This window comes from Sceloporus occidentalis, unplaced genomic scaffold (genome assembly GCF_023333645.1).
Source record: "Sceloporus occidentalis isolate IW3139 unplaced genomic scaffold, rSceOcc1.0.p SCAF_6, whole genome shotgun sequence".
Taxonomy (NCBI): domain Eukaryota; kingdom Metazoa; phylum Chordata; class Lepidosauria; order Squamata; family Phrynosomatidae; genus Sceloporus; species Sceloporus occidentalis.
Genome location: NW_028316986.1, coordinates 77,381,605 through 77,398,213, shown reverse-complemented (window position 1 = coordinate 77,398,213; position 16,609 = coordinate 77,381,605). Strand labels below are relative to the sequence as shown.

Genomic DNA, 16,609 nt, shown 5'->3' with positions numbered 1-16,609 from the left:
CAGCTATTCTGGATCTGATCCTAACCAACAGGGATGACTTAATTAATGGGGTGGAAGTGGTGGGATCCTTAGGTGGAAGTGACCATGTTCTCCTGGAGTTTGTTATACAATGGAAGGGAGAAGCCAGGCAGAGTCAGACACGCATTCTAGACTTTAGGAAAACTGATGTTAGTAAACTTAGAGAAATACTGGGGGTGATCCGATGGTCAGGAATACTAAAAGAGAAGGGAGTTCAAAATGGATGGGAGTTTCTCAAAAGGATATACTGAAGGCACAGTTTCAAACAGTTCCAATGAGGAAGAAAAATGGGAGATGTCTCAAGAAATCTGGATGGATAACTAAGGAACTTTCAACTGAGCTAAGTTTTAAACGGAACATGTATAAGAAATGGAAAAACGGGGAAATCACCAAAGAGGAATTCAAACAAATAGCAAGACAAGTCAGAAAAGCGAAAGCACAGAATGAACTCAGGCTTGCTAGAGAGGTCAAGAACAACAAAAGGGGCTTTTTTGGATATGTCCGCAGCAAAAGGAAGAAGAAGGAAACAGTAGGGCCACTGTGTGGAGAAGATGGCAAAATGCTAACAGAGGACAGAGAAAAGGCAGAATTACTCAGCACCTTCTTTGCCTCAGTCTTCTCAGAAAAGGAAAAGGGTGCTCAACCTCAGGAAAATGAAGCAGAGGACAGAACAGGGAAAATTCAGCACAGAAAAAGTAAAGAGATAGTACAGGAATACCTGTTTAATCTAAACGAATATAAGTCTTCAGGACCAGATGGGCTACATCCAAGGGTATTAAAAGAACTGGCAAATGTAATATCGGAGCCATTGGCAATAATGTTTGAGAACCCCTGGAGAAGAGGAGAAATCCCAGCAGACTGGAGGAGGGCAAACGTTGTCCCTATCTTCAAAAAGGGGAAGAAAGAGGATCCCAACAATTATCGTCCAGTTAGCCTGACATCAATACCAGGAAAGATTCTGGAGTAGATCATTAAACAGAGAGTCTGTGAACATCTAGATGGCAATTCCATAATCACAAAAAGTCAACATGGGTTTCAGAGAAACAAGTCATGCCAGACAAATCTGATCTCTTTCTTTGATAAAATTATCAGCTTGGTAGATGAAGGGAATGCTGTGGATATAGTATATCTTGATTTCAGTAAGGCCTTTGACAGGGTTCCCCATGACATTCTTGCAAACAAGCTAGTGAAATGTGGGCTAGACAACGTAACTGTTACATGGATTTGTAATTGGTGGACTGGCTGAACCCAAAGGGTGCTCAATAATGGCTCTTTTTCATCCTGTAGAGAAGTGACCAGTGGGGTCCCACAGGGCTCTGTCCTGGGTCCAGTACTATTCAACATCTTTATCAATGACTTGGAGGACAGAATTGGGGGCATACTTATCAAATTTGCAGATGACACCAAACTAGGAGGAGTAGCTAATACCCCAGAGGACAGGATCAACATTCAAAATGACCTTAATAGATTAGAAAGCTGGGCCAAAGTCAACAAAATGAACTTCAACACTGAGAAATGCAAGGTACTGCACTTAATTCAGAAAAATGAAATGCACAGATATAGGATGGGGAACACCTGGCTGAATGAAACTACATGTGAAAGGGATCTGGGAGTCTAAGTAGACCACAGATTGAACATGATTCAACAGTGCAATGCGGCAGCCAACAAGGCCAATGCGATTTTAGCCTGCATCAATAGATGTATAGTGTCTAGATCAAGGGAATTAATAGTGCCACACTATTCTGCTTTGGTCAGGCTCCACCTGGAATAATGTGTCCAGTTCTGGGCCCCACAATTCAAAAAGGATGTGGAGAAATTGGAGCATGTCCAAAGGAGGGCGACTAAAATGGTGAAGGGTCTGGAAACCATGTCCTATGAGGAACGACTTAGGGAGCTGGGAATGTTTAGCCTGGAGAAGAGAAGGTTAAGAGGTGATATGATAGCCCTGTTTAAATACTTAAAGGGATGTCACATTGAGGAGGGAGCTAGCTTGTTTTCTGCTGCTCCAGAGACTAGAACCCAGAGCTGTGGATGCAATCTACAGGAAAAGAGATTCCACCTCAACATTACGAGGAACGTCCTGACAGTAAGGGCTGTTCAACAGTGAAACACACTCCCTTGGAGTGTAGTGGAATCTCCTTCTTTGGAGGCCTTTAAACAGAGGCTGGATGGCCATCTGTCGGGGATGCTTTGATCTGGATTTTCTGCATGGCAGTGGTTGGACTGGATGGCCCTTGTAGTCTCTTCCAACTCTATGATTCTGTGTTTTTGTATTCACTACTTCTCTGCTGCTTCAGCAAACAAGCACTTACTGAACTTGTACTCCGCCCATATTTTATGAATCTTGTTCCAATCCACACTGACCTAAATTGTGAAAATTTATTCCAGATGCAGAGGCAGGGACTGATTTGTTAGTACTCAGTATATGCTATTGTTGTTCAATCTGTTGAAAGATTAAAAGAGCCTCTTGGATTGTAAACAGCCAGTTCCTTAGTTATGTGTGTGTGTGTGGTGATGGTAAGGATTGCTTTCAGGCAAAAGAACTATAATAAAATGGAAGAGAGTTCACTTTCCACCCCCTAACAAGAGGGATAAGAGATCTTTTTCTTACTTTAGGCCAGTGCTTCTCAATTATTTTCTGTCATGCCCCCCTAGGAAGAAAAAAAACATTTTGCGCCCCCCGCGCGACTGTAAATAGTATCATTTGTCTATAAAATTGTTATAAGTACACCTCTGCATAACAGAGCCTCGTGCTCCCCTTTACGGAGCCTCGCGCCCCCCCTGGGGGGCCCGCCCCACTATTTGAGAAGTACTGCTTTAGGCTATGAGTGTGCCTCAAATGATTGCTACTGGTATATTTCGGCAAATAGGTTAGAAAATCTTTGTAGGTTAGTAGTGTTTTTGTGTGGAATTACTTACAAAGCTGCTCTGTTGCTACTATAAGATCACATAGAAGAAAAGTGTAGAATCCATTTTGGTTTCCAAGCATTTAATATTGATTGATCATCTACAATTGGTTTTTTTACTTCCCTATACTGGCATAAAAATGTCAAAGTAGCACAATGAGACAGTACCCTTCCATCAGTTGTTCTTATCCAACTCTACTTTCTGTTTTTGAAGTCATGCTACAATAAATGCAGTGGACCTCTCCAGAAACTAAATAGGTTTACATATGAGTTGAATCCACATATAGTTGTACTTACAGTAGAAACAATATGGTCCTTGCAGCAATGACTAATCTAAAAGTACATGATTTCAGAGTGGCCCGAGTGGCCCTATCCTGGCTTGCTGCAGCAACTAGGAGACTTCTGCCACCGTAGTAAAGGAGAGGCCCAGTGCACTCTTTTGGTCACTGACCTCAGCAGCCCCCCCTCCCCGCACTTGATGACACAGTATTGTCACAAATCAGAATAACTTGAAGGCATACAACAACAATAGCAGCAATGGCATGGATTATTCTGACTTCAATATTCAATTACAGTATACGTCTTTACATTTGGATCCTATCTAGTTCCTTTATAGCTGCCCTTCAAAGTAATCTTCTTCTGACGCATTGACTAGTTTCTATTTTGAGTGATGACTGAGCCAAGGTATTGTAAATCTTTAAAAATGTCACTGTCTTCATCAGCCACTTTCAATTTATTGATACCTCCGCAGTCATTATTTTCTTTTCCTTCATATTCAGCTGTAACCCTGCTGTTGCTCTTTCTTCCTTAACTTTCATCAGTAGACATTCCAATTATCTATCTGTAACATCTGTCTGATACTACAGTGGCTAAACTACCCTTATATAAACTAAGGAAACAAGAAATATTGCAGATAATTTTACTACCACAAGAGCTGACATTGAGTAATGGCAGGATAGTATTGTCAACATAATTAACATTTCCTGAATGTCCACTTACTGCACTACTGCCAATTTGAATCGAAACCAAAAATTAAATTATTTAAACTCTCCCAATTTCTCTCTCAATTGTCACATTTAATTTGAAACATTTGTGTGCTGAAAACAAGCACATTTTATTTCATAGCTATTATTTTGTGTGGAGCTAATGCTCCATACTATATGGCTCTCCAAACAGTATTAAAATGCAAATTGAAATTGTTGCTTTATATTTCCACTCATATGCGTCCCTTTCCTTGCTCTTTAAGTAGTTACTCCAATAAAATCAATATCACGAGAATATACTACCATATTAGTATATTAAAAGGATCTGTGACTAACCAAGTGAGTATGATCTCATATTTGCAGTGAGTACTGATGTTTTCAAAAAGCACAATGGTAATTATGCAGGAATACCCACCTTTTATTATGATGACTCCACTTAGGTTATAATTACAGGGAAAAGTTTATAATTTTCTGGCTGAGAGGTTGAGGTTTCTCAAGCTTCCATATTTCCCCTTTCTGCCATCTCCCAGCTAAACCATTTTTCTTTTCTCTCTTCCTCACCCTACCGCATTCCTCTGAGAACCCTTGAGCCCTGATTATGTTTCTGTTGATGATGCTTCTGATTATGTTACTGTCAGCCAGGTGGATAGCAGAGAGGTTAATATGCCCATGAAGTGTCCATAACATGCTTCAATGTACACTAGATAATAGCAATAAACACAGCATGCCAGGTGCTTGGAAAGGAGATCTCCCGTTCTCCTTTTCCATGTGGGCACAGTACTAAATAATGCCTGAATGATAACCTAAAGCAGTGGTTCTCAAATGGTGGGACAGGACCCTTGTGGGGTGGTGGTGCAAGAGTTGTTCAATAAGGGCATGAGACTAGGAGGCCCTTATCCCCCCTCCTCCTCTTCCCAAACTTTTTTATGTGTAAAATTTATACATGCGTTGAGTTAAATATTAAAACTGCTTAACTAAAACTGTACTGATTTAAATGTGATTTCCTTGAATGTGCGGGGCGGATTGTATGGGGAGAGGCAGTCCCGCAAGTAACTCGGACCCGAGCCATATAGGGCTTTATAGGTCATAACCAACACCTTGTATTGTGCCCGGAAGCTAATAGGGAGCCAGTGAAGATCTTTCAAAATAGGTGTTATATGGTCAAACCTTGAAGAACCGGTGACCAGTCTGGCTGCCATATTTTGTACTAATTGAAGCTTCCGAACTTGATACAAGGGTAGCCCCAAGTAGAGCGCGTTACAGAAGTCTAGACGAGAGGTTACCAGTGCGTATACCACTGTTTCAAGGTCCCTTCGGTCCAGGTAGGGTCGCAGTCGGCGTATCAACCGAAGTTGACAGCAAGCACTTCTGGCCGTCGCATCCACTTGAGATGTCAACTGCAGAGACGAATCCAGAAGTACTCCTAGACTGCTAACTTTGTCCTTCAGGGGAAGTGTGACCCCGTCAAGGATGGGTTGACAAATTTCCTTCCTAGAGCCTTGGGGGCCCATCACTAGTACTTCCGTTTTCTCTGGATTCAGTCTGAGTTTGTTTTCCCTCATCCAGCCCATTACCACCTTCAAGCAGGCATTCAGAGGAGAGATGCCGTCCTTAGACACTGCATCGGTCAGAGACATAGAAAACCATATTTGAGTGTCATCAGCATACTGGTAACACCTCGCCCCATATCTCCTGATGATCTCTCCCAGTGGTTTCATATAAATGTTAAACAGCATGGGGGACAAAATAGCTCCTTGAGGGACACCAGATGACAGTTCCCTCTTAGAGGAGCAAGTGTCCCCCAGCTTCACCATCTGGAATCTACCCGAGAGGTAGGAACGGAACCACTGGAGCGCATGGCCTCCGATTCCTAACTCTCCCAGGCGTTCCAGAAGGATACCGTGGTTGACAGTATCGAAAGCCGCTGAGATGTCCAAGAGCACCAACAAGGTCACACTTCCCCTGTCGGCGCTCAGACGGAGATCATCGACTAAGGCGACCATGGCTGTCTCAACTCGGTAGCTCGCTCTGAAGCCAGTTTGAAATGGGTCAAGATAATCGGTATCATCCAAGACAGATTGGAGTTGGGAGGCAACTGCTCTCTCGATCACCTTGCCCAAAAATGGTAACAAAGGCCCTATACAGACAGGCCAAAATAAAGCTGCTTCGGGTCACTTTGGAGGTATGCTGTTTACATGATGTATGCGTCCTAAGAGTCTGGAAGCTGTACCAAAGCTGCGCACCAGTCCTTAGGACTGGATCGTGGCTTTGGTGCGGCTTCCGGGCTCTTAGTATGCATGCATCATGTAAACAGCATACCTTCAAAGTGACCCGAAGTAGCTTTATTTTGGCCTGTCTGTATGGGGCCAAAGAAACTGGTCTGTAGTTATTTCTCACCAGGGGGTCCAGGGAGGGTTTTTTCAGTAGTGGTCTAACCACTGCTAACTTTTATTTAGATAGAAAATTTCCCTCTTGAAGGATGCATTGATTATAAATCGTAACAGTGTAGTTACTACATCTCCTACCTGGGCAGTCAACCAGGAAGGGCAGGGATCAAGAGCTCACGTTGTCTTCCTTACACTTCCAAGGAGCTTGTCCACTTCATCGGTATTTACAAACTCGAAGAGGACAACACAGACCAGTTTGCATCAAATGGCATATGCTAATTTATATGTAAAGAAGGAAAAGCAGAAATATTAATCCCCTGCCCAATATCATTAGATCTCTGTGCATCTTACAATTTTAATACTTTGAACAGAATTGCAATACATCTCACCAACTTGCTGAGGTTGCACAGGTGCTACAGATGGACAATTTCAATTGGTTTCCCTCCTTCTAGAAGAAGAGTAGCACTGTTACTTCCACTTAGGGCGGAAAAATGAAATGCACAGATATAGGATAGATGGGTGACACCTGGCTGAACGAGGCTACAAGTGAGAGGGATCTGGGAGTCCAAGTAGACCACAAGTTGAACATGAGTCAACAGTGAGATGCGGCAGCTAACAAGGCCAATGCAATTTTAGGCTGCAACAATGAAAGTATAGTGTCTAGATCCCTTACTGCCCCAATACTTATTCTTGGGTGGTGTTTCTGGATATATACATCCTCCTTGGAATTACAGTCTCACTATTTTAATTTTTCTTAAATCTGCATAATATCATCCCCAGCAAATTTAGTTATTTTTTTCAAGTGTGACTTGTATTGTTGTCATTTCTGACTTTTGTCAACCCTAAGGTTAATCTATCATGTTTTTCCCCCCTGAGGCTGAGAGTGAGAGAGTCATCCAAGGTCCCTCAGTGGGTTACTTCCATGGCTGAGCAGGGAACTGAACTGTATTAACTTATTTACTCTGTAACACAATCTCCAGACAAGATCTCCTAACAGTTTAAAGGCAAACTATGCCCTCATCATGGCAGAAGGGGGCTGGCCTGGGTGGCCTTGGGGTCCCTCCCTCCCAACTACGATGCTAATATTGTAAGAGAGTGGTCCCCAAACTGTACTCTTTAAGGGATTTTGGACTTCAGCTCCCAGAATCCCAGGCTATTGGCCAACATGGCTGAGGCTTCTGGGAGATGGAGTCCACAGTGTGGGGACCACTGTTCTCAGGGGACAGAGCCCACTCGGCCATTAAAATCACGCCCTCCGCTTGTTTCCCTTCCTCTGTGTCTGTCTGTACTCTGTAGCCTCCCTCGCCCTGAGGAGGAGAGACACACTGCCAAGCCATCGAACATGGCGGGGAGCAAAGCACTCTGGGACTCGTAGTCCCGCACCTCTCCCTCCGAAGCACCTCCTCTTCTTTCCAGCCCACGCGGGAAGGAAGCCGCGGACTCCATTTCCCACAAGGCCGAGCGCGCCCGAGCGTCACATAGGCGCGAAGAGGCAGGCGGGGCCTTTTCTCTGAGGGAAGTGGCTGAAATAATCACCATACAGCCTCCGGGGGCGCGGTCCCTTGCTCCGCCGCTTGGGGCTGGGAGGAGGAGGAGGAAGCAAGCGACGCTCGGCTTGGAGGGGAAAGCCAGGGGGCGGAGGGAGGAGGGAAGCGGACTTTGAACGGGCGGAATAAAGCGAACAAAGGCTGGTCGGCGTCGGCGTCGGCGTCTTCTTCTCTGGGGAAAGGGAGCGGGGAATGAAACCGAGGGGCGAGTCCCCAGGAGCCGGGGGCGGCTGAGTCGGGGAGGGAGGGAGGCTCTCCGCTCCGCCAGGGAAGGGCTCCGTAGCCCTGGAAGAGAGCGAGCGAGTGAGGAGGCGCCGTGCATCCTTCCTCCTCCTTCGTCTCCCTCGGCTTTTTAGGGCCGGGCGGCGCGTGGTGTCTCCTGAGAGGCGGCTCGGATTGGGCTTCCCCTCCTGCTCCTCCTCCTCCTCCTCCATCTATCGGCGATGAGAAGGAAGCGGTGGCGCCTGGGGCTCGGTGGGGATAAACCGAGATAAGAGAGGACCGAAATAAACCTGACAGCATAAAGGAGCGGAACAAGCCGAGGCAGAGGACCGAAAGAAGCCCAGATCAAGGCCCTCCGCCGCCAGGACGCCCGGCTCTCCCGTCAACGGAGGAGGAAGACCGGGGCTGGGGGAGGGGGAAGTGGGACGCCCACCGGCGGCGCCTTCTGGAGGGCAAGAGGGTCCAAGGCTGGCTCCGGCCCTTCCTCCTCCTCCTGCTCCTCCTCCAAGGCATGCCAGCCCTTCGTTGATTATGGGCTTGTTCGGAAGCCTAAGAAGAATCCCTCCGGAGGAGAAGCAGCAGCAGCAGCAGGGGCCTGGGATAAGAAGAGATGGCAGGAGTGGCCTGGCTGCAGCTCCCTGAAAACACCCCTTGGCCTTGAGAGAGAGGAGCAGGGACAATAGCAGGCCACGAGAAGAGAGGCTTCACTCTACGGCTTTTGGGCTGCTTCTGCTCCCCAAAACAGCAGCAGCAGCAGCAGCTTCCCTTGAAAGAGAGGAGCAGCAGGGCTTTTATTTCCCTGGGATAACAGCAGATAACACTGCAGCTCCTTGGCTCCCTGGAAACAACCCTTTGCCTTGAAAGAGGCGCAGGGCATCCCCCAGTATGAGGAAAAGGAGACCTCTCCCCAGGGATGGAGGCTAGCCTGATTCCTTTCAGGCTTGGGAAGGCTCTGCTTGTCTACTGAGGAGAAAATAAGAACAAATAGTCTGTTTTGTGTTGGTGGCCGTTGTTCAAAGCAGCCTTAGCAACAGCTCCCTCTCCTCTCCCTGAAATGTACAGTGATTTGTGGATCCAGGGAGATATATATATATATATATATAGTGGTACATTGTGGGCTGACAGTGACCCTGTGGGTTGTTTCCCAGCTTCTTGCACTTGAATCTGGATTTCTGCCTGGAAAAATGATTAGGGTTTAATTTTATTTTTTTGGTAAAATGATCTGTGTGAAAGTCCTTGTCAGGAACTGAGTCATTTATGAAAGCGGTTGCTGCAATCTTGGCCAAGATGCCCTTCAAAGAAGTGGACATGGGACAGAAACTGAGCGGCCTCTTAAACAAAAGAATGAGCGCTTCAAAATCCTTTTGATGTTTTACACTTCGTTGGCAGTTGATTCGTATTTTAGCTTTTGTAGATCTTTTTTTAATTGTCATGATTATGCATTTATAAAAGAACTACTTTGAAGGGTCTTTTTTAAAAAACATTAATTGGGAAGAAGGGAAAGAAAGGCTGCCCATGTGGTTCTGGAATGACAGCTTTGGCCTCTCAAGAGTTAACGGTGTTTTATGGACTTGCTTTAGGAAAATAACTGGCAGTGTCTCCTGGGGACCACCTTAGCCGAGAGCCATTGCTGTTGCGAGGGGTGCTCCCCGCTTCCTTCTTCCTTGATGACTCCTGGAGGACCCATGAAAGACTGTGAATACAGTCAGATCAGCACCCACAGCTCCTCTTCTCCCATGGAGTCTCCCCATAAGAAGAAGAAAGCAACTTCCAAGAGGAAATGGGAGGTTTTCCCCGGGAGAAACAAATTCTTTTGCAACGGGAGGATCATGATGGCCCGCCAGACAGGAGTCTTTTACCTGACACTTGTTCTCATCTTGGTTACCAGCGGACTCTTCTTTGCATTTGAGTAAGTGGCACTGAAGTCTTTCTTTCCAGTAATGAAAGATAATTCTGTTATTACTTTCTTCCGAGCCTTTATCTGTAGCAGAAACCTGGGTAACACACGGTTGATTCTGTGGTATCTTAAAATCATTTGGAGACCTTGAACAATTTAATTTCTAATTGAATTGCAATTTAACATCAGCTTTGTGATCTGTGCTAAGGAGCCCAGTTCAACATTCACAATGTCTTAACTATTCCTGTGTTTTCTGGTTTCTCAGGAACTATCATTTAGTCGTACAGGTTGAGTATTTCTTATCCAGAAATCCAAAGTCGTCTGCATGGATGGCTGAGGGAGTGACACCTTTGCTTCCTGGGGGTTCAGGGCACACAAACTTTGTTCCGTGCACAAAATCATTTAATGTGCTGTGTATAAAATTACATTCAGGCTAAGTGTATCAAGGATATACAAAACATAAATGATTTTTGCATTTACCCTTGAGTCCCATCTCCAAGGTATTTCATTATGTATGTGCAAATACAGTATTCCAAAATGATAATAATAATCTGAAATCCAAAACACTTCTGATCCCAAGTATTTGGGATAAGGGATACTCGACCTTTACTTTCTTCCCATAATCTGCACCAAGATGAGCACAAGAAAAGTATCCCATTGACTGAATTTTTAAAAGGTGGGAAACCGCCATGTGTTTGGGACATTTATATATACGTGTGTGTGCGCGTGTGCGCATGTGTGTGTAGTGAATTCAAAATGTATTGAGGAACTGGTTAATTACACTCAGATCTAACAGTTATTTCACTCTCCTCAGACAAACTGAATTTTCCTTTTGTTGACCAAGTATGGTACTGTATGTTACAGCTTATTAGTCTGAAAGTAGAGCAATCAGTGGCAGTGGTGCTATGCAGTTTGCACCTATTTGTATGATCTGCTCAGTACAGTTACTTTCTGGTGAATTTGCATTAAGCTTAGTACTTTAGCTCTCTTTGACTAGGAAGATATTGAATCAAACTAATGGCGCATGTATCCCAGTCATTTTCAGTCTGACTGGCAGGAGATTTCCAGGATTTCAGGCAGGATCGTTTCCTAGTTCTGTGTGCAATAATAGAATTGCTGCTGCGTTAAAAGTACCCCAAAGGCCATCTAAGTGCAGCTCCTATCAGATGCTAGGAATTAAACCTCGGACCTTCTGGATGCAAAGCATGTGTTTACCACTCAGTTATGACTCCTCCTCTAGGCTAGGCTAAAGCAAACTGTGCTAAACAAACATTTCACAATACATCTTAATAATTATTCCAACTTCAGTTAGAGTCTGTTTCCTTATGAAAAGACACCTTTTTTTTCTTTTGGAGAAAAGAAGGGGAATATTTCTGTCCTACCACAACCTTGGGTACTTTAACCCAACTGCAAGGTTTTTCTTTTCTCATATCTAGCCTACACATCTAGATATAAACAATTTATGGCATTTGTAGCTATGTAAAATTCCATACTCTCAAGAAACTTTTGTTCCCGTTTTTTTTAAAGAGTGTGTGCGTGTTATGTGCCTGCAAGTGATGAAATCTGTTCATGACACTGGTGTGTTGTACAGCACTCCCTTTCTCCTATATCTCGTCTATGGCCCTAAATTTATGGTGATGGAAAGGTACTAGCTTAGGAATGATGTCTTGTGAATTTGTTTTGCTGTAGTTTCAATAGTCATATATGATGCAATAAAGGGTAGAAAAGTTTTATCAAAATCTGTTCTCAAAACAGGCATATAGTTTGGATCTCTGAGGAAATTGCACTAACTATAAATCTTGCTCATTTAATAGGACAGTGGTTTGATAACCAGCCTGGAGTGTAAGATTATCTGAAATGAGCAATAAATTGTGGAACAGTGGGTAGGGAAGGATGAAAATGAAGAAACATTTAAAACATAGCCCCTAAAAGACAAGACAAAATAGTGCAGCACACTAATAAAAATCCTTCCTTGATGAAACATTCAGTTTCCATAACTATGGGCCTGAACAGACAGGCCAAAATAAAGCTGCTTTGGGTCACTTTGGAGGTATGCTGTTTAAATGACACACATCTCCTAAGAGGCCAGAAGCTGCACCAAAGCTGTGCTCCAGTCCTTAGGTCTGGAGCGTGGCTTTGGCACAGCTTCCGTCCTCTTAGGACGCATTAATAATTTAAACAGCATACCTTCAAAGTGACCCAAAGCAGCTTTATTTTGGCCTGTATGTACAGGCTCTATGGGGCAAAACAGATGGGCAGGAAAAAGCAGCTTGAAGCTGCCTTTTCTGAAGCCACATTGAAACCCCACCAACTGCACTGCTGGCTCCCAAAGCAGATGGAGTGCTCATGTCATGACCACATAATATGGCTTCAAGCCAGGAAGAAGCAGAAAAAAGCTGCTTCTTTTTGAAATGGCTTTTCTCTGCATAAGGCGCCTAGAGGGTACTTTCCTGCTGGCTTCAAGGCATGTGTCATTTAAACACCACACCTTCAAGTCAGCCTGAAAGCACCTCTTTTTGCCTGTCTGTTTAGGCCCTATGGCCCCATACAGACAGGCCAAAATAAAGCTGCTTTGGGTCACTTTGGGGGTATGCTGTTTAAATGATGAATGTATACTAAGAGTCTGGAAGCTGCGCTCCAATCCTTAGGACTGGATTGTGGCTTTGGCACAGCTTCTGGGCTCTTAATATGCATGCATCATTTAAACAGCATCCTTCCAAAGTGACTCGAAGCAGCTTTATTTTGGCCTGTCTGTATGGGGCCAATGTTACTATAAAAAGTCTTCACCTGGGAGTCTCACTTCCCTAGGTAGAGAATTCCAGTCAAGCAACATCCTCATCAGGCCCACATTCCCTTCAAATATGACTGTGAAGGTGATAGGGTTTACAGAAGGGGCTCCCCTGAAGATCTCAAAACACAGGCAGAATATGATCCTTCAGATAGCCTGGAACCAAGTGGGATATATAATGCATTGTGGGTTATATAGCTATAAACTGCTCTGAAATAGACCAGTAGCCAAGGACATTGTTGTAAAAAAGGGAGTTGTGTGCTTCTTGTAACCAACCCCAGTAAACACCTTTCTTGGCCAGTTGAAATTTCTAAGCATTTTTAAATGGGAGGCCCACATAGATTGTGTTATAGGAATGCACATAGGGAACATCTAAGGTATCTGTCACTAAAGCCAGATCAGGCATCTCCAGGAGCAGGCACAAAGGCACACTTGCTTCATCTATACAGATATACTCTTGGCCATCCCAGTAACCTGAATATCTAGGTTCAAGGCCAAGTAAAGGAATATACCCAAATTGCAAACTTGCTTCTTTGGGATGAAACAGGATGAATCTCTGTTCTCTGCCTTTCATCTGACCAGGCACCCTTCTTAAATGGATTGAGCTTCATTTTGGTTGCCTTCATCCGGTCAGTTAGTTACAAGAAGAACCTGATTGAAACAGAAAAAGCTTCTGTAGATTTAGATGGAAAGTTGAAATCGGAAGCTTGCTTTGCTGATTTTTTGTAGTCTCAGCAAACATTCAGAAGTTAAAACTGAATAATTCTTTTGGTGTTTGTCTGTATGTGCCTTCAGGTCAACTGTCGACTTATGGTGACACCATGAATTTCATAAGAGTTTCTTAGGCAAGGAATGCTCAGAGGTGGTTTTGTCAATTCCTTCCTCTGAAATATATACCCTACAGGACCTGGTATTCATGGTGGTCTCATCCAAGTACTAGCCAGGGTTGACCCTGCTTACTTTCCAAGGAGCTCTTACACTTTTAAGATTTTTAGGCCAGCTGCTTATTTCATGGGGGACCAAGAGGGTATTGCATAGGGAAAGCAATAACCACTCACTTTGCCATGAGTGCACTACAGAGTTTGCTAGTGTACTAGAACATAATACATCTTTGGGATGTTGTCCTTATCGTTCTGTTGATATGAATGGATTGAGAAGCTAATTGGTAGTGAAGTATATTTCAAATAATTGCAGAACTGTGAAATTGTATGCCTGATTTATTTCTCTCAGAGGGCTAAAGGCCTGAACATATGCATGTTTTGAGATAGTAAAGCCATCACCTTGTTACTTTGTTGCTGATCTTCATGCAGGGAACATTTTTTCTCGAATGCTGTACATGTAAAAAAAATCCAAACCTATTTTGTTGTTATTGTTGTTGTTGTGGTGGTGTGCTTCCAAACTGTATCTAAATTTTGACGACCCTAAGGCAAACCCATCATGTGGTTTTCTTGACAAATTTCTTCAGAGGGGCTTTGCTATTGCTATCTTTTGAGACTGAGAGAGTGTGACTTGCTCAGGGTCACCCAGTGGGTTTCATGGCTGAGCAGAGATTCGAACTCTGTTTTCCAGAATAGTAGTTCAATGCTCAAATCACTACACAGAGAAGACAAAATTCATGGTCAGATAATACCTCTATTTGGACTAATAAAGTCCTAATGTTGCAGAATGCCACTGTGACAGGCACTGTGTTCTGAGCTCTCCAGCACTCTTCAGTAGGCTACATAATACAAAATGAAGGAATAGAGAAGTATAAAAGCTAGGCTTGAGGTGGCAGCCATGAAGTTGGCCATTAAACTAAGCAACAAGCTGGAGATGAAAAACTAAATGAGCCACAGGTAGTGTTGTTGCAGTTAGTGTTGAAAGTATGATCGGTTTGGAAACTAGAGTTAAAAATCCAGTGTATTAGCAGTTTATTGTGATTAAATTTTCTGTTAAATTTGAATTACATTTGTTGGCATCAAAAATCTTACAAAACACATCTTATTACAACATTCTGTCTCACACCCTTGTGCAGGAGTGCATGACTTTCTGTACAGTATCCTGTTTACTGTAGTCAAGAACTTCTTGAAATTGATGGCAAGTGCATGCTGCTGACTTTGCATAGAATGTGGTGCCCATACCATTTAACATTCGTTTAATATGTAATCACTTCACATTACTCAGTATCTGATTTTTAAAATATGAAATACAGATGTCCACTATACAGAGCCACTACAGAGGTGTCGTGGTTTGGGCATTGGACTCACCCACTGGGTGACCTTGGATGTCACACACTCCAGGCCCCAGAGAACACCATGATACTTTCGCCTTAGGATTGCCATAAGTTGGAAACTACTTGAAGGCATACAACAAATACAACTGTAATAGTCTTCCATGCACATAGTAGCAGTTACCCTGCAATGGAACATGTGTGTGAGAGAGGGAGGAATGGAGGGGGAGAACGAAGCAACAAAGAATGATTTTATATGTAGTAGTTTATTGGAACAGGTGGTAAAAAGCACCTATGGAAAATGAGTGCATTATGTGGCATAACTGTCATTTACATACGTACAGTACTGTCCTTAGTCACTTTGTTGACATTATATGCGCTTAAACTGTGAATATTTGGACGCCTATTATTAAAGTCTTTTTTAAAATCCTTCAAAACAGTTATCTCACAAGACAGAATGTATACTTGATAGTGTATTGTCATTTTTAAAAGAAGAAAACAAGATCTCAAATGTTCCTCATGTATGCTTTAGTGCCATATACTATGTCCCAAAAGAGCCAGACAAAAACCAAAGGCTGCCGGTTTGCTTGCAGAACAATTTAGAATTAACATCTTCAGATATATATATATATATATATATATATATATATATATATATATCTATCTATCTATCTATCTGCAGTGGAGTGTTTGAGCATCAATTAAATGGATCCCCTGTCCATGTGGAAACACAAAGAAAAGGCACCAAAAATATAAGTTGTTGTTAAATGTGTTCATATCCTAGTTCTTTTTGTGGTTTGCAAATTATTAAAGCATGTTTTTCCAGCATAATTTACAGTTACATTTATGCAAGCATTCTATTGTAATTATATGTAAGAATTCAGGACAGAGAATTCTTGTCAGTTGCTATTTTTTCATGCTTTTATCTTTTAGTGTTTGGACTCGGCCCAATAATGCTAGCAATGTACTGATTTATTTTTAGTTTTAAAGAAAGAGTTGTGATGGTTACAATGAAATATCCTAGCACAGGAAAGCAAAACACCAACTAGGAAACAGCAGGTGTGGGAGGAAAAAAACACCAAACTAATAAAAAATGAATATGACAATAAATATGAAAAATATACATAACACAGAATAACCAAAGCCTAAAAACAATTAAATATGACCAATAACCAACAGTATAATACAATATACAATAATACGAACAATACCAAACTTTGTGATAATATAAAGCAGAAAAACACTGATCAATGTAACTAACATTTAGGTTTAAACATTTTTTTCTATGCAGCTGCCCTTTCTGTATGCAATTAAGCTATATTTCATTGCCTATAGTCTTTAGTCTGCGTTTTATTGTTTTAAGTTGCCCTTCTCATATATACATTTATAGTGCTACGTATAGGGTTGCCATTCATCAGGACCCCCCAAACCGGGACAAATGTAGGACAAAATTTTCAAATGTAGGGCACATTTTTTTTGTGTCCTACATTTGAATAGGAGCCTCCGAGGCTTTCCCTCTGGGCCTGGGCACCGCCCTCGGCAGGGGCGGAGCCCAGGCGGGGAGGGACTCCTCCCCTTCAGGGAGGCTTTCCCTCTGGGCCTGGGCACCACCCTTGGCAGGGGCGGAGCCCAAGTGGGGAGGTACTCCTCCC

At 43.2% G+C, this 16,609-nt stretch overlaps 1 protein-coding gene across 5 annotated transcripts in view; it reads left to right on the top strand.

Moving 5' to 3' along the window:
* The first annotated feature begins 9,145 nt into the window (after positions 1-9,145).
* ZDHHC14 (zDHHC palmitoyltransferase 14) overlaps positions 9,146-16,609 on the top strand; it is a 65,285-nt gene continuing 57,821 nt past the window's right edge. For 4 of the 5 annotated variants that reach the window (XM_089530130.1, XM_089530128.1, XM_089530129.1 and 1 more), the window contains exon 1: positions 9,146-9,972. In XM_089530130.1, the coding sequence (XP_089386256.1) occupies positions 9,731-9,972 (242 nt within the window). In that variant the 5' untranslated portion in view covers positions 9,146-9,730. The remainder of the gene's footprint in view (positions 9,973-16,609) is intronic. The other variant, XM_089530131.1, reaches the window with a different exon arrangement.